This window comes from Miniopterus natalensis, chromosome 6 (genome assembly GCF_054644295.1).
Source record: "Miniopterus natalensis isolate mMinNat1 chromosome 6, mMinNat1.hap1, whole genome shotgun sequence".
Lineage (NCBI taxonomy): Eukaryota > Metazoa > Chordata > Mammalia > Chiroptera > Miniopteridae > Miniopterus > Miniopterus natalensis.
The window spans coordinates 71,794,488-71,812,714 of NC_142086.1; the positions used below are offsets into that span (position 1 = coordinate 71,794,488).

Consider the following 18,227-nt stretch of genomic DNA (forward strand, 5'->3'; position numbering starts at 1 on the left):
CACAGCAGGGTTTCCATTCAAAAATGGGAATCTAAAACTACCTAGCATTATCACTTCTCAAAAAAAATTATATCTATTCCATGTTTAAGCCTCGGCAGTTACTTGAAATTTAAAGTATCCCTGTCTGATATAAAAAGAAATGAGGAATGCATCTGTCCCAGCCAACCAACAACGTAGATGTAAAACACTGCAGACAGTAAGTGACTAAATGTCAGCTCTGGGAAGATCCCTCCCAAATTTCTATAGGAAATAGCAGCATTATGGAATTTTAGACTTAGCTGAGAAAAGGAAAATATAAAACTTGTTTCATATTTTATTTCAAAATGGTGAGCTTTCGTTTGGACTTTTGCCATAAATTGCCCTATAAAACATATTTGCTCCTTAATCAAGGAGAATGTAGGTCCTAAAACACCCTTAAATCAAGCCATAAGCTATTACAACTCCATTTGTGTTTAATTTAGTCACCAAATACCTCGAGAGTGGAATATGACACATTTCAGGCAGCTTTATAAATGTCCATCAAATCACACTCATGCCTAAGAGTGGAAAACAGAAGTCTTAATTTACCTAGGAAAGAAGTTCTCCAGATATTTAAAATCAAAATGGACACTATGTAGATTTTCTGCAGATATATAATAATTCAAACATTTTGCAACTGTGAGGACATTTAATAATATTAAACATTAAGTTTAATTTTTAAAAGTTTAATTCAATTTATGAAAACAAATGAGTACTTTTATAGAAAAAAATTAACATTAACTTTGTAGTACCTTGTAAATAACTTTCAGGTGGAATCTTTGTGAACAAATGTCCCTATTTCTCAATGATCTAAACCCACAGAAAAACCTGAAATAGACCATTAATAAAAGATACCCTCAATCCTGCCATTAAAACAGATGAAATGCCTAGTACTAGAGGTAAAATACATAAATGTTTGGAAATGCACTTTGATTTGAAACAAAATTTAGAGGGGAGCTGGTGGAGATGGTAAATCATTGCAGGCAACTTTTACATAAATGAAGTTGGGTCAATACAGGATGGTCATATCCAGATAGAGAACTAAATTTTACTATTATTGGTTCTGAGAAAAAGAGTGGGGGGGGGAAGATCCCCTCACTCAAAGCAAAAATGTAACAAGTCACCAGGAACTTTCGTTTGTTCTCAACGGAATCCATTAATTATGGTTCTTTTTACCCATCTTCTATCAAAGCTAATTATTTGTATGTTTTGGGGGGGTTTTATAAACTTTTTTTTTTTAATATATCTTTATTGATTTCAGAGAGAGGAAGGGAGAGGGAGAGAGAGAAACATCAATGATGAGAGTCATTGATCGGCTGCCTCCTGCATGCCCCCTGCTGGGGATCGAGCCCGCAACCCAGGCATGTGCCCTGACCCGGAATCGAACCCTGATTGCCTGGATCCTAGGTCGACGCTCAACCGCTGAGCCACGCCCAGCCGGGCTTGTATGTTTTTTTTTAAATGATGTTAGTAACTTCAAAGCCATTGGTGCCAATAAAAGGTGAAGTGTTAGAAATGTCACAGGGAGGATTGGTTAATAGTTCAATGCTCAAGAAATTCAGTTTAGCCAGCATGTGCCTGTGTGGACACATGCTCTCAGTACAGGGCATTTCAATTGGAAATTTACTTTCCTTCCCAAACAGAGGCTCAACAGAAGCCTAATTCGTGAATTCATGATTGTTCTTTTCTGCTATGGATATTAGCTGTTATTCGTTTCTAAGCCTTTAACATAGCTCCTCTCTCTGCAGCTATTTTCCCCAAAATTTTGAATAGATTTGTTTTTTATCACTCTTCTCCCTGGGTGCTTAGAAGAATAAACATTATTATCAAAGTGCTCCGCAAAAGTGAATACATTTTAATAGGATTACGATAACAGAATCTTTATCCAGTAACTGTTTCAAAAAGAAGAGAAAAGGAGGCTTCTGTTTTAAGATTAGAGTATAGACTTTGAAATGAAAAGAGGATTATCTTATTAGCTTGGCAACTGATGTACAGCACTCAAAGTCATGTTTCCTATTTGTAAAAACCATTTCAGGTGAACATGCTCTTGACTGGCTACTAGTATGACTGACTATCATCATAGCACAAGAGCAAGAGAAAATACACAGACAGCCATTCTTCGGCATATCTCATGCCAACTGTGATTACTTTTTTCTGATTCTGAAAGGCAATCTAACACCCCAGTAGCTAAAAATGTGCAGCTGATATGTGTAAATAGTAGATACATGAAATTGTATACAGAAACATACTCTCATGGAGACTTGGATAGAAATATTTCACCTAGACGATAAAATAATGTAATGAGTTGAGCTTCTCATATACTTAAGAAACAACATGTTTAACTGAGCATGAGCTAGGAACAAGGGGTATTGGCATTATGAAAGTGTTGATCCCAGAAAGACTTGGGGCTGTATCTGCTTGAAACCAGAAGACAAAGAGAGCCTAGATCTAGAAGACATTAAACAAGTTTGAGGCCACAGTTCAAGAGAGAGCATTAAAGAAATAGCTAAGACAACACCTAGGAGGTCACTACAAGGAGCTCTATTGACAAAGATGGAGTCAAGAGAAGTCAATAACCGTGGAAGGCTGCCATTATAGAGAAACGCATCGGCCTAACAGCTGATGCCCACTGACCAGCTCTTTCCTCCACGTGGAACAGCCTCATTCCCCTGAGGGGGATCTAGCAACATGCCTGAGTACCTGCAGCATGGAAGGTGACATTCTGCTTGGTTCCATCCTAATTTTCCTCTTGACTGACAGTCTTTATACTCCAAAAAGAGGCAGCTTCTCTATCAAGCATTCAGGAATATGAACACTATACACATTTACTTTTACTATTTTAACTAGAAAACTACTAAGACTGATTTTTCACTTGATGTCATGATTTTGAATAGTTTTAATAATCAGTCGCCAAGTTCTAGGTATGAGAATAATTTAGAGGAAGAATTGTGTAATTGATGGCATGAAATTAGGAACTATAATAATAACTAGAAAAAGGGAGACATTCAAAATATGTAACAGCCAGTTTTCTTGCTGTGTTGAGCATTAACCTTTCAGTTCCTGGATTTTGAAGGTGGAAATGGTGAAGCTGTTCCTGGAGAAGATGCTGAGAGGGTGAGGGTGAGAGTGCGGCTTCTCATGAAACAGTGGTTATTAACAAGTGATGTGGGCATATTTCAATACTGTAACAACTGGTCCTGTTGTGGAGGTGAATACTAGATAAATATCAACCCAGTTACAATGAAAATGAATTTACATCGACCAACAGTTGATCATAAGGAAGATGCCTTTAAAGTATCATTCATGATTTGCCCTATCCAAGATCAACCCTATCCCCCAAACCACAATTCCATGAACCTAAAACCTGATCATGATCAGATACCTCTTAACAGCTTTATTCTCACCCTCCCACTCTAAGGGTTGACAAGAGGCTCCTCTGTCACTCTCTGCTCCTCAGTGAACCCACCCAGTGGTGACACATTTGGCTCTCTTCACATTGTAGATGTGCAAAGAAAGGCAACAATGTGAAAGAGGAGAATGAGAGCTGTGGTATGATATCTGTTCTTTTCACACTTCTCCAGGCCTATGCTTGATTCTAGAATCAAAGAAATCATCAGGGATGCATGTTTACCCACAATTTCCAAGAATAAGTAGAAACACCCTTGTTCAAAGAAATAGCAGATTCTCTTCAGGGAACCCCAGAGAATTACAAAAATAAGATCCTGAAGACCACAGAGAAGCCCTGAAGAACTTTTCCACCCCCCTTTCTACCTATCTAATCCCTTACATCTAATAGAATATCTAACTTCTATAATATATGTCATATCTAATGTCTGGTTCTTTTCACCATACAATAGCACTTAAGGCCAGAGATCATAAAACATTTGCCTTTGTCTCTAATGCCCAGTCTAAACCTGGACATACAGCAGATTTTCAGTCAGCAATGTGATTAAAGGAAATGCCACTGTAGGAATGGCTGGGGTTTTGGACACTGCCACAAAGAAGCAAAAACCAGAACCCAAAGAACCAGGAATCCTGCTCCCATCACTCGCCCACTAATTGCCTGTGTAACACAGCTCCTCCCAGCCCCCACCGCCCCATCATGAGAAGGAGGGTGGGCCTGTCCTGCCAGCCCCACGAGATTTTGGGGAAGGTCTATGTGGAAAGCAGCACTCAGTGCCACTGACCTTGACTGCCATACAAAGATGAAGTATTGTATGGAAAACAAAGGAGCCAAATCTTGATTAAAATATGCAAAATCTTCATAATATATGTCCTATTATCAAAGAATTAGTTAGCAAAAGGGGTTGAAAGTAGTGATGTAATAGCCCCTGACTTTTCTCTTTTCTAAATGATTTTTCTCTAGGAAACTAATGAGTTAGATTCATTTCCAAATGAAATAAGGAAAAGACCTAAAGGCTTCTTGCAAAATTGTTGTGAGAATCTAATAAGATGGCAAAAATCATACAGGCTTAAAGGTTAACCTCTACCCGATGACCTGGATGTGGGTAGCAGATTCTGAAGGACACGAGATTAATACAAATCCAGGCATGTGCTTCATCATGGCTGAGAAGGTATAAAAGTGAAAAGAAACCAAAAAGCTGATGTGATGAAAGACAAGGGTTTAAACTATCACAGAGGGATTTTAAATAAAAGGTAATAACTTTGGAGCCATCTTCACTTCCCATTAAAATCTTACTTTACCCTCATTCTTAGAGGTTGTATCAAGAAGCACAAGTGCAGAAGAGTTAGAATAGTTGAACATTCTGGTGAAAAAAACAAATTCTATTAGAGAAAAGTGATGGGAATATATGGGGGAGCACACTGAACAAATGGCATGCTCATTGGGAGATGGTGGTTACGTAAAAGTAAACTTTATAGAAAAGCAATAGTACACTGTTCTCTCATTGAAGATCTCGGAGGATGTACTAGATTACTTTGGAAAAGAAATCTCAAAACCTCTTGAAAGCCGTGTTGGCAGCATTTCGGTTGCTTCTTCCTGCCAGAGCCTGGCTCTAGTTTCAGGGTTCCTCCTCCGCAGCTCTGGCAGTGAGTCTCCATGGGCCTAAGCCATTCTCCATACCGATGTTTGGGTTAGAAAGGACCTAGGACACAGTCCTGGGCTATGAGGCACAACTGAGAATCTGCTGGGCAGCTGGTCTTGCTCTTTAGAGAGAGAGAGAGAGAGAGAGATGTGGGAGAAGGAGCCATTCCACTTTCCTATTTCTGGATATTGTTTTATGAAGATGTACTCAGAGCTCCTAAAGTCACCACACAACCATAAAAGGCGAATAGAAGCCAGCACTGAATGGCAGAGCACCAAGATTTAACGAACCTGGGTCCCTAATGAAATCACCGAGCCACTGACAAAACCCAGAGCCCCTCTGCCTCAGGATATCTTGTTAAGCAAGACAGAGGATTTTCTGTTTCTGGCTTACAAAAGTATCTTAACAGAGCACTGATAAGTGGATCTGCCTAACACACTGATTTTTAGGAGGGAACCTGCCGTTCATTTGGCTAAAAGCGTATTCATGCATACAATGAACATTCTAGAAGAAAACCAGTCAGGCTCGCTGTATAACTGGTGAGAAGGAGCAGTTTAGTGAACATGGGCCCCAGAAGCAGGGAACCCAAGCGCACACCCCACCTTTGCAGCTCACCAGCTGTGTGGCCGTCAGGAAGACACTTTATTTCACTGAACTTCAGTTCCTTCCTTGTAAAATGCCCACAGTAATACCTACCACATGGGTTTATAGGGAGTATTAAATGCAATAATGTAATAATAAAGGGCCTGTCAAATAAGAACCCAAATAAATGTTAGTTTCTCTTCCCCTAATTAATCCTTTGCCAAGATGAAACACTAACTTGGTTTATTAGACCATTAATTCAGACACTTCCTTTCCAGCAGGAATTACTCTGACAGCAGGCTGGTGTCATCAAGAGTAATTTCTACTGAAAAGGTTCCAATCTCACCGTTTCCACTGTGAAACCTAGTGTGCGGCAGAAGGGATCAGGCAGGTTCCTTTCAACCCCAGAGAAAATTGATGTGAAGATAACGCAGTGGAAGGGTTTCTACGCCCTGGATTGTTTTATACTCACATCTTCAAAAGGGCATGTGGGTGGAATTAATGGGCTCCCGAGGAAGTGTGCTTATAGTGACTTTTCCTCCAAATTATTTCCACATTTTCTGTTACAGTCCATCAAAAGATAATCATACTATACTGATATCATTTCCAACCCCCTGAATATAATTAATACACTATCTTATGGATATATTGTGCTTGGAGCATAAAAATAAAAATAGAGGTTGGCATTAACAGCACTCTTTATTCTTGGCATAAAGGCTTTTGTAAAGGTATCCACCTTTTACAGTAAATGAATAGAAGTCATGTTTACACTTAAATAGTGATTGATCTAGCTGGACTCTTGTACTAACAGTAAGACTAAAATTGGCAAAATATAACTGGAAGGCAATCTGACACCAAAAGCCTTAAAAATTCATCTACACTTTCACTAGAAATTCTACTTCTACAAATTTATTTTAAAGAAAGAATTAAGAATTTCTACAATGATTTTTCAAGAAGAATTTTTCTTGCAGAAAAAACACACAGAAATCTAAGCACTCAACATTTAAAAATTAGTAAAATTATGAAATATCCACCCAAAAGCACACTGTGGAACCACTGAAAATGAAATTACAGAATAACACTTGTTGCTATGGGGAGATGTGCATGAGATATTGTTAGTATTCAAAAGGTCACAAACTGCATGCACAGTGCTATAGAGGTGTTATGAAAATAAATATATTTATTTATAAAATGTCTCAATAACTATGCACCAACATAAATATGATGAATGCTTTTTTCCTAAGGACTTTCATTTATTCTGTTTTGAGACTGTGTATCTTCTGCAGTAAGCATAAATTAATTGTGCATTAAGGAAACATCAGTTTTAAAAACTCCAAAGAACTAGTAAAATACTTTTAGGCTAAATGGCAAATAGATCACTTCATCGTTCATTATATGAATTCTCAGTTCTGGCTGTTCAGATTTGTGATTTAAAAAGTTGAAATTTAAGAGACTGAAGACAGACTCCCAGGGCGAAGTGATCTTAGGGTAGCTCTCTTAGGAGAGGTGACTGTCCCTGTGTTAAATCCCTGGGTGACTGGATCTTTTTACCTGCCTCATCTTACTGTTGACCAGAAACTGAAAAACTGGTGTCAAGCCGGGGGTGGTTTTTAGTCAGAGATGCTCAAGCCCCTGCACTGAGGTTCAGTGAAGTTTTAGGCAGCTTTGCTGTCCATTCTTAGTTCTTCGTGGTTCCAAGGAAGTTTCCTCCAAAAAGAAAGAAACTGTTCACTGATAGGTGCCCACTCTGGGATGCAGCTCCTGCTGTCACCTCCGAGTGGACAAAAGCTCTGGTTGCTATCAGAGCTATGTCTGCTGCACTGACTTAAAATCTAACTTATTTACAATATTATTAATTATTATAATTGTAGCTGGTATGTATTGACCCCTTGCTATATTCCATGCACGCTGTCAAGCACTTTGAATATGTTATTTTATTTAAATTCTTAACAGCAGCCTTGGAAGATTAATACTATCATTATCCCCATGTTATAGATGAGGGAACAAGTTTACCCAAGATTACATAGCAGTAAAGGATAGAGTTGAAATAGAATCCCATATCTATCTGGATTTTATTAGATGCCCCTTAACTTAAATTCAGCGTGTTTATAACTCACATTGGAAAGAAAGTTCAGTTGGCTATTCCTGGGTTTTGCTAAACCAGAGTAGAAGTGATTCCAAAAAAATACTAAACCACCTTCACAACCACAGGAGTGATTCTGCTACACACAGTGCCCTTGGCTGCTGGTGGCAAGGACAGTCGAGACATAACCAAGGGTTTCTGTGTGTTCAGCTACACACTAACTGGCTTCAACTTATCACTTAACCTCTCCAAACTCAGGTCCCTATGCAGAGGATGAGCTTTATAATACTTGTCCTAAATACCTCAAGATCCTGTGCCCTTTGTACTTCTAAAAGTACAAAGGGCACAGGATCTTGATTAACCCTGAATGCAAATTACTTTTGCCCTCAGAACCCAAATGCAACGTAACTTTTTATATAGCGTTTTGCAAAAGACTGAGAGGGGCTGTAGAAATACAGAGAAACCTTAATGTGAAAAAAATCCCATGTGTAATGTTTCCCCCATGTTTAGCATTCAATTTATTAAGTCCTGAGGAAAAGTCATTTTACTCAATGTTCCCTTCTCCCATCTAATGCTCTTTGATTTAATGATTCCTCTCTAAGTGCATGAACTTTTGAACAACAGACATTTTTGCTGCAGGACTTAAGACTCTCCTGTGACTTGATCTTAGGAAATTCCCTTAGTCATTTGCTTTCTGCTCCCTGGGGGCAAATTGGAGCTTTGGCAGTGAGTTCATAGACATTCTGTTTGAACTCAGGATGATACTTGGCTCAATAATTCAAAAATATTAAACCAAGGTTTAGGATTATACTTGCATAAAGGACTAATCTTTTTTGAAAACTAGTATCTAGAGGGTAGGAAAAAGAAAGGGATCTTTGACCATTTTTAAATTGTAAAAGCAAGACATGCCCATGTTAAACAATTCAGATGGTACACATACAGTGGAAGGTAGAAGTGCCCACTCCATGCACATTTTCACTTCCCACTGGGAAACACTACTGATGATTTCCCGGCTATGTTTTGAGGATTTTCTATGATTAAACAAGCAAGTGGATGTAAGTGCGCACCTGTTTGCTTTTTAACACAAACAGTATCATTCATACTATGGTCATTGCCCTGAAAAATGCCTGTCTTCTCCCAAAAGTATGCTTGTGCAGTTTTTCACATCCCCTTGTACAGCTCTAACAGTTTTTAAATCTCTTCCACTATTGCCCAGACATATCATAAATTATTTACGTATTTTTCTCGCTGTATATTTAGTTGTTCATAGATTTTTAATACCAAAAACAGTGCTGCAGCCAACTCTACCACATTTCTTTGCTCCGTGACATGAGTACATCTGTAGAAAAATTCTTAGAAGTAAAACTGAAAAGTTAAAAGAGATGTACATTTGAAATGTTGATGGATATTGCAAATTGCCATTCATGGAACAGACTGACAGCTGTCAGAGGGGAGGGGGGTTGATGGTTGGATGAAAGAAGGTCAAGGAATTAAGCAAAAAAACCCATACATATATAACACACAGACACAGACAACACTGTGGTGACAGGCAAGAGAAAGGCGGGTGGGAGTAGGGGGAGGTGGCAAAGGGGGTAAAACGGGGACAGAAAGAGACTTTGTTTGGGATGGTGGGCACACGATGCAGTGTACAAATGTTTTATTGAGTTGTACACTTGAAATCTGCATGGTTTTGCAAACCAATGTCATCCCAATAAATTCAATGAAAAATAAATAAATAAATAATAAGTAAATAAATGTGGCTGTGCTAATTTACCCCCCCCCCCAAATTGGCATGTGAAAGCCTGGCCTTCACCAACAATGGGTATGGACTGTACGAGAATCTATTAGACTGAGGTACATAACATCAATGATTCAGTGAACACTGAATTAAAATAAGTATTTCTAGGTCTCAGCTGCCAAGGAACTGGAAATGCCCGCGTTAGGTGTACTGCGACTCGCAGGCTCCTGGCTCTGCCCAGCAGCAGGGCAGCCGGGGCCCAGTGTCCTGAGGGGCTGCGCGTTCAGGGGGTGCTCGCCTGTGCCAGGCGCTGTCCTAGCGCTGACTTACACTGGGCCACGCGATCCTCCTCCCAGTCCCAGGAGACGGGCAAGTTCATCGTTTCCACTGTACGGACAAGGAAACCAAGGCACGAGGCGCTGAGGGTATCTCCCCGGTCGTGCAGCTCCTAAGTGACAGAGCTGCGATCTGAGCCAGCAGTCTGAGCCAGTCGGGTGCTTTCAGCCCTTGCACAGCTGCCGCCGCGCTCCCTGCGATGCGTAAACAAGCCTGCTGCACACAGGCCAGGCCAGGAGCGGCCACGCCCGTCCCGTCCTCGCAGCCACGAGCCGGATCCCTGCTCCTCAGAGCCAAGTGGCTCACCGCGGGACGGGGAGGATTCGCACCCGGAGCGGCTGACTGCGGCCCGGCTGTGCCCCGCTCACCAGGAGCCGCGCGAGGCTGACGCGGGCGCCTGAGGCCTGGCAGCTCCTGGGGCCGCGGCCACGCGCTTCGGCCAGAGCTCAGTCACGGACGGCAGGATGCTCGCGAGCTTTACACCACCCGCTCGTGGGCATGCAGCGGCGACCCGATCCCTCTCATAAAGTGTGAGTCCAAACTGCCCAGTGTGGAGCAAAACTGAAGGCAGAATGAAGGCCTCCCAATTCCAAATATCAACAAAGCCTGATTAAGGAAAGTGGCATAGTTGGCGAGGATGGGCAGGTCCCACATTCCGGGACAGACATCGCTACAATAGGGTAGCAACATATCTGTAATCTCAGTGAGCCACTCATTAGCCCATCAAAACAACAACCGTGACAAGAAACGGCGTTGGTGCTGGTTGCTGAGCTTACAGCTGCATCTCCTTACTGTGCTCAGAAAGAGCCCAAGAGCAGCAAGAGAAAGGTGAGCTTCAGAGAAGAGGTCTCTGGGTGGGAAAGCCTATCAGTCACTGCTCTGCTCACACCCACCAGGCCCAGCACAGCCCTGGGTGCAAATCTGCTCTGCTGCTTACCTGCTGTGTGACCTTGGACAAGTTACTAAGCCTCTCTAGTCAAAGTTTCCCCATGAGTAATTATCAGTAGTACTTACTTCATTAGTCTGACATGAAGACTCAATATCACTGCCCTGAAGGTTGAGAGTGAAGCACAGAATCATAAAAGCCCCCCTGGATGGACGGATCCCCTCTCTTCCATGTCACAGTGCCCTGCTGATGTTGTGTTTTAATGCAATCAGGAAAGCACGCTCTCTTATATCTAAATCTGGGACTGGGAAGAAAATCTCTACTCATCGATGACAGATTCATACTCTGGAGGTCAGAGTGTGAAAATCCTGTATTTCTGTGTCTAGCAGCCCTAGTCATGAATGGGGCATCAGACCTATGTCATTGTCACAAAACAAACAAACTTGTTATCCTTTGCTTATTATGGCTTGTTAAGCATAAGGCTAGGTATGGTCTCTTACCAGGCTTGGGAGGTTAATTTTGATCGTCTCCTAAAAGTTTACTTTTTTGTACACCATGGATGCTGATGTAATATTACTACAAGTGTCTTCCAGCACTTGTATACAGTAAAACAAGTCAGCCTGGAAGAATATGCACATTTTTCCATTATGTTGTCCAGTTTTAAGGGCAATTAAATATTTACTTTGAGTTCCTCACATTGCACCGCAATCCATAAAAAATTTACTATTCCTTTCTGTCCCTAAAGCTTATTTAGCATTAAGTCTTGCCATTATTTCTCTTTCACTGAAAATTGGGTTTTCAGTTATACATCACAACCTTATTTTATGTGTCTCTTTACTTCTAAATAAATTTAGTCTTCTTCTCTGTTCATGTGAAATCAATTTCCTCTGTCCCTTTACAAGCTGGGCAGTGAGAAGCAGCTGTTTAAGGCTTTCTCTGTGAAAAGATATCTGCATCTCATGATATCAATGTCTGCTCTTTTATCACCCTGTGAACAAAGTCTTTCAATGAGCAAGGCCAGTCCTGCCAGGCTCTGATGGTCAGAGTCAGCTCTATATGAAGCCAAGACAATGTTTTGAAAAATAAAATATAATAATAACGGTAATTCCTCAAACTGGCTGTTAGAAATTGTGTGGGTCCAAAAATGGTATTTTTACAGTTGCATTCAAAAAAGAAACCTAACTTTTGTCAGAGTGGTTGCTGTCTACAAACATAACTTTTGTCTTCCACGTCTTAACCTTTTGTTCTAGCGACTGATAGTGAACTAAAAATCAGGCAAAACTTGAGGCGTAGAATAAGCAGTGCCTAAGATGAGAAAAAAGATAAAGAGCTGCGTGGCATTCCTTGGGGGAAAGAAAGGCAGCGGCTTACCTGCAGCAGTTCTTGGACGCGTGTCAGCTTCCCGCAACGAGGGCCCTTCCTGCGGCTCCGGCACCAGCCTCCCGCCGCCCGGTTCCCGCTCCTAAGCCCTTGCGCCTCTCTGCCCCCTACTCGCTTCCTTCAGTCAGCCTCGCGGCCTGTTCCTTTCCTTCACATTCTCTCACTTTACGCACCTGGTTCAACATTTCATTCCCTCTTGCCTGTAACAGCAAAATAGCCTTCTAACTGCTCTCCCCGCCCCGCCCCTGCCGGCTCCCCGTTGGGCGCGGCCTCTCCGCACGACCACTCGCACCTGCCCACAGGACCACTTGATCATATCACTTCTCTTCCAGGGCTTCCCGGGGAAAACTTACACTCCATGGCTACAGTTCTTTCATCAATTCTGATTTACTTTTCCAGGCACATTTCCCATTAACTTTTTATATATTTCCCGAATTGCAAAATTAAAGAGGCACTCACTCCCAGGTGCTCACACTGCACCTAGATGATCTTAAGAGTGAGGGCCTCCGTAAATTCTTCACCCTAGGTGCCTACCTGGCGCCACCCTCAGTTCCTACGGTATATTTTGTAGGGAGACAGCCTTGGCCAAGGAGGTCCACCACTTGATCTCCCTTCGAGAAACAACTTACAGAACACTCGGGATCTGCCTCAACTTCTGAGTCAGACAGATGCTTTTCCTGGGAACCACCACTCAGTGGCTACGCATGTTAGGGGCAGTAGGCCTGGCCATTTCTGTACAGCACGCGGCTCCTTTAATATAATAAAAGGCAATCTCCCCTCTGGAGGCCACTGAGTTAGATGAGACTGTCAGATCTGCATTGTGGTCTGAAGCAGAAATGGCTTCCTCCTTTTATTTACCTTCCAATAAACTACTTACTCAGTAATTCTGCCCCAGTATATCTGTTCCCAGAAGACATAAATGACATATCTAGTCAGCAACTGGTCATGCCAGCTTGGACCTGGAGCTGGAGGTGGAGTGACATGCTGAAGGGGCCCTGCCACGTAGTCGTTACGAGGCTGGACTCCTGAGTTTGGGTTCAAATCCCAGTTCCACCACTTCTGACCTTGTATAACCTTGTACAAGTTATGTAACTTCTCAGCACTTCAGTTTCTTCATCTGTAAAATGAGGGTTTTAATAGTAAGTGAGGACTAAGTGAGATAACGCATTTTAAAGTATTTATCACAGTGCCTGGCCCATAGTAAATGTTCAAGAAATATTCATTTTTATTTTATAGACTTAGAAATGTCATTTACCAAGGTTGTTGGGTATAATAAAATCAAAGAAATTTTCATTTTCTTAAAGAATTTGACAAAGGATATAATAAGGCTAACAAGAATTAATTAAAAACATTTCTTGGTTGGAGCATCGCCCCATGCACAAAAGGCTATGGGTTTGAACCGATCAATGTTTCTCTCTCACATCAATGCTTCTTTCTCTCCTTCTCGCTCTCTCTCTCCCCCTCTCTAAACATATCCTCAGGTGAGGTTTTAAAAGAATTTCAAACCCAACCCTGTAATTTTTTTCAGGTTCACTTCCTTTTATTACAAATGTGGCTCCTCTCCTCTACCCAATGTCACCACCTTGCTGTGTCCTGCCCTGAGCAGCTGCTTCCCATATTTCTTCCCCTCCCCCCAAAGTGCCTACTGTCATCTCTCCACCAGGTCCCGCTAATATGCCCCTTCACAACCTGGCTGAGAACTCTCCTTCTCCAGACTTTCCTTGACCAGCCTTCCCTAACCTCCCCAACTGTGATCATTGCTCTCTACTGGCAAAGCCTAAGAACTGTATCATTTTGAAACTAGAACAAAAATTAACTAATTCCCAAACCATGTTCAAGAGGCCTGTGCCTCCATAAACAACTATTAGTAATGAAATGGCTGGAACAGCCAGCCTCTCCCTTTCTTTAGACAAGCCCTCCCCCTCCCACCTACCCTTCTGCCCAAGGCTAGGAGAAGCAATGCTCAACAGCTGCTCGCTTAAAGGACCAGTGTTTTCCGCTATGGATGCATGGTCAGTCTGCAAACTATGTTTTATGTCCATTCTCCACTATTTGAGCCTTAAAAAAACAAATGTTTCATAAGACAGTCTCAGTTGTATAAAGGGAAAACAATTATATGGGGGAAGTGTTTTACAATCATTTTAGGTATTGTAGTTAACATAAGTCTGTTTTATAAAACAAAGGCCTGGTCTATAATACATTTAAAAGCCAGTAGGAAATCATAATTAGAGACAGATGGCAATCGTGGCATCCTTTCCTCTCACTGTTTCATACATATGATATTCCCTACAAAATGGCACTGAATGTTTTCCTGTTAGCACACAGTGCCATATAAGCTCAAAAGCATCAAACCTCTTTTTATGCCTATGAAACTGACTTCGAACAAAATAACCAAATTCGAAAGTAAGTGGTTAGTCTGGAGTTGAATGGAGCGAATGTTTTTACATAGCTTAATATTTGTATATATGCATTAGTGCGCATTGCATTGCACACCAAAAAAGTATTGCAAAGCTTCAGCCACCCTGGCCATTTGGTTCGAAGCCTTCATCAAGGTATTCACATCCAAAGCGAAGATTTCTCCATCGAACAGGCCATGACCTTAGGTGTATTTAAATATTGTAAATGAATAGAACCTTAAAAAAATCCATCACGCACAGAGCAATGCATGAGTATAACAAACATTAATAGCTTACACAGGTTTTTAATGGCTCCTAATATAATGTGCCCTTTCAAGGAACCCTTTGTACATACTGAAGCGCATTTTTACTGTCCTACTTGGAGTAATTATGAATTGAACATGGTTGATAAAATAAGCTTTACAAGTTATGTAATTTTTAAATATACTTAATCCTCTGTAAGCACACAGCTATATAAATGATAAAATATTAGATCTTGAATGCTAAAAAGTAAAAGCAGTTTTCACACTGACTTTCAGGAATATACATTTTTATTGTTACAGTTCAATAAACTATTTTACCAAAGTTTACAATCACCTCCAATTCAAAACAAATCAAAAATCAATTGTTTGCTTTATAATCAACATCATGATTCGAAAGTAATTAATAGCAGATATAAAATAATTAACCTATTTACTACCTCATTTTAAATATAGTGAGTCACTACAGCAAGATGGCACTAATACTGTCATAATCTGTTGCACTTAACAAGTTCACATTTAAGCGGCTTCCATTTTCAAATATCAATACCACTGTGCATTTAGAAAGCCCAGTTGTGAAAACCTATTTTACTTAATTTCTCAAAAAACTCCTAGTTCAACCTACTTTTCCTTGGGAATTCTGAGTTGCTATATTATTTTCTCATCTTCACAACAATTAGTAATTATTGATCTCTCAAAAAGCAAAAACATAATGCAAAGTGAAAGAATTGTTATAATATGAAGGCAAGAGAACAAATTTCTATTACACAAGTGATCAATACTTAAGACAAGTTGTTTATCTTAAACACAGAGCACACGATCACCATAAGTAGCTCACCACCACAGTTATAAATATACATCACATTTTTCAAAATAAGTCTTTTAAATAAAGTAAAGTAATGCAAGCATCTTTATAGCTTAAGGATTTGAAAGAGTAATTAAATCAGAACCTTAAATTATCCATCTCTATAACTAGAAGAGCAAGTCCCAAGGATGTAAATATCTCACTGAGTGAGACAAGAGATGCTGAATGAATTATTAATTGCTAAGTAATTTCTTAATTTTAGGAGGTACCACCCAACACTGGCAAATAAATAATGTGATTTATGAGCCCACACTCTCACGCTGCTTTCCTAGAGTTCAATAAACGCATGCACATCCTAAATGTACCATGTGGATGTGATTTCTACAAGCCAGGAAACATAGCAGGACTCAGCAATAGCAAGTCTACCCCACCTACTTATTATTCAAGCACCAGTATTTAGAATCCCTAAAATGCCTGCTGAACACTGCGGCCAGCGGCCCCCTGGGGTTACTCCGAAGCAGAACCACATCTTTCCCCTCGGTGATTACTGAGTTTTAAGAAGGCAGGTAGCACGGGGTAGAAATTCTCTCGTGCAGCAGCAAGGTAACTCTTCTCTCCAAATTTGCAAAAAACAACACCCCTTCCCCATAGACACAGACACATCACCTTTTTTTTCTTTTTTAAGAAAGGAGGGTTTTTTCAAATAGGTGCCTAAAACATGCTGCTTGCATGGGGATGAAAAATGTTATTTTTCTTCTACTTGCTGCTGTGTAAGATGTTTACAGATCTGATTAGAAACCTGGATGTACATAAAAAGTAGTGCTTTCAATGAGATTCCCTTAGCGGTATCTGCCTGCACAGACACATGAGTACATAAATAATACATATCTATGCAAACATGCCCACATTAACAAGGACACACACACACGCACACGTAGACCAGTAATTAAGCTTATACTGTTCTATAAGCCCCCTTGACATTTTTTAGCATGCATGTTATTCAGAACACAGGTTTTTTTAAAAATAATAAGCAGCTGCATATAATGCAATCCAAAGTGACATGTTTACTTAGAGGAGCAGATACATTACCAGACGCATTTTGAAGTTTCTGGAGCACCTGCAGGTGAAAGGAGACTGTGGATCGGATGCTGGCACACGGTATTCCTCAGAATCACAGAGCTCCGTGTGGCTGTGGGGGAATGCGAGGCGAGTGTGCGGCTGGAAACCTTTGAGTTGAGCTCACTCTAGGCATCAGAAAGCCTCAAAGAGGGGAAAGAAAAAGGCAGCCCACAGACAGCTAGATGAGAAACTTCTGGCACCTCTCCAGCTCAGGAATGAATTCTCTGTAATTTGGAGACGTATAGTGATGGAAATGAAGAGAAACTTGGATTTACGGGGGAATTTGCTCAGCCATGCAGAAATGGGCAGGTAACAGGCTCTCAGCTCATTTTAAAACAGTCATTCAGGAACAAGGCTGAATCAGAAAATTAACAGGCATCCTCTTTTGAAAAAATAAAACGGCTACTCCAGCCAGCTTCCCAAGATGCCTTTACAAACTTCAAATGGATCATTCCATTAGCTATTTGTTGCACATTTTATTAATCCCAGTGCAGAGGTAAACTAGGAAATCTGATTCCTTTTATGTATAAAACTGGATGTATTGCTTCTCTTTATAATGCACTTTAGTCATATAAATACCTAGATTTACTTACAGAGTTCTCGTTTCTTGTGTAAAACCACTACCGTTTTGTCCAGAAAAATAAAAAAATGCTAAAAGGGTTGTTCGCAGCTTTTCAAGGAAGTGGAGAAAAAATGGTTTAATACCCAGAAGCTGAGCTGAGTACATATATATTTAAATGTAGAGTTTGAAGCAGAGAGAGTATAAAGGAGGAGCCCTGAGCCACTAAGTGGCACCTAAGAGATATAGTTATACATGAGCATTGAGCAGGCAGGTGGCTCAATCTATAAATATATACATAATTAAGGGTAGGGAGAAAAGAGCTTTGGAAATTAAGTTCTCACAAGCAATAGCTGTGATTTTATTTAGGCTTACAAATAGGCTAACAATTTCTGGGGAGCACACACGGACTTCACCTTGCCTGAAGAATTCCAAGCTCACAAACAGAGAGCGAGGTTGGAAGCACGGCACACTGGCAATATATATTCAAATGTAGTGAAAGAAAGGACGATATCACCATGAAGAATGTTGTCATATTGCATTGTGCCTGTGTGGCTTAACTACTCATCCAACCTTGCAAATGGCCATTTACCTGGACTCAATAGCAAACGTGCTGCCGATGGGAGGGTGGAGGTGGGAGGCAGATACTATTTGTTTTACTACACACACACACACACACACACACACACACACACACACACACACCCCTTTTGGAGGCTCAGGATTCAAGATAAAATGTTTAAGTTGAGCGTGGGAGTGATTCTTTTCAAGGCCATAGTTATCTCTAAGAAATTCAAAGTGGAATTAATAATGACCAATTAAGCTATTTGTTATTTTAACTCTTGAAGTCAAGGGCAGAATGGTGTTTATGTTTATTGATAGAGGGTCGACGGCAAGACTGCGGAAGACGGCCAGCTCACCTTTAAGCCTGCTCAATAAGCACGTATTGACCGAGCAGCCTCCAGGCCTCCTCCCGTTCCAGTGCCCAGTCCTTTTTGTCTAGATTTTTCTTATCTCTCA

At 40.8% G+C, this 18,227-nt stretch overlaps 1 protein-coding gene across 1 annotated transcript in view; it reads right to left on the reverse strand.

Moving 5' to 3' along the window:
• Positions 1-16,888, reverse strand: part of IQCJ (IQ motif containing J) — a 121,109-nt gene extending 104,221 nt beyond the window's left edge. Inside the window, exon 1 of the mRNA XM_016215700.2 lies at positions 16,619-16,888. Within this exon, the coding sequence (XP_016071186.2) occupies positions 16,619-16,627 (9 nt within the window). The 5' untranslated portion in view covers positions 16,628-16,888. The remainder of the gene's footprint in view (positions 1-16,618) is intronic.
• Positions 16,889-18,227: the final 1,339 nt, after the last annotated feature.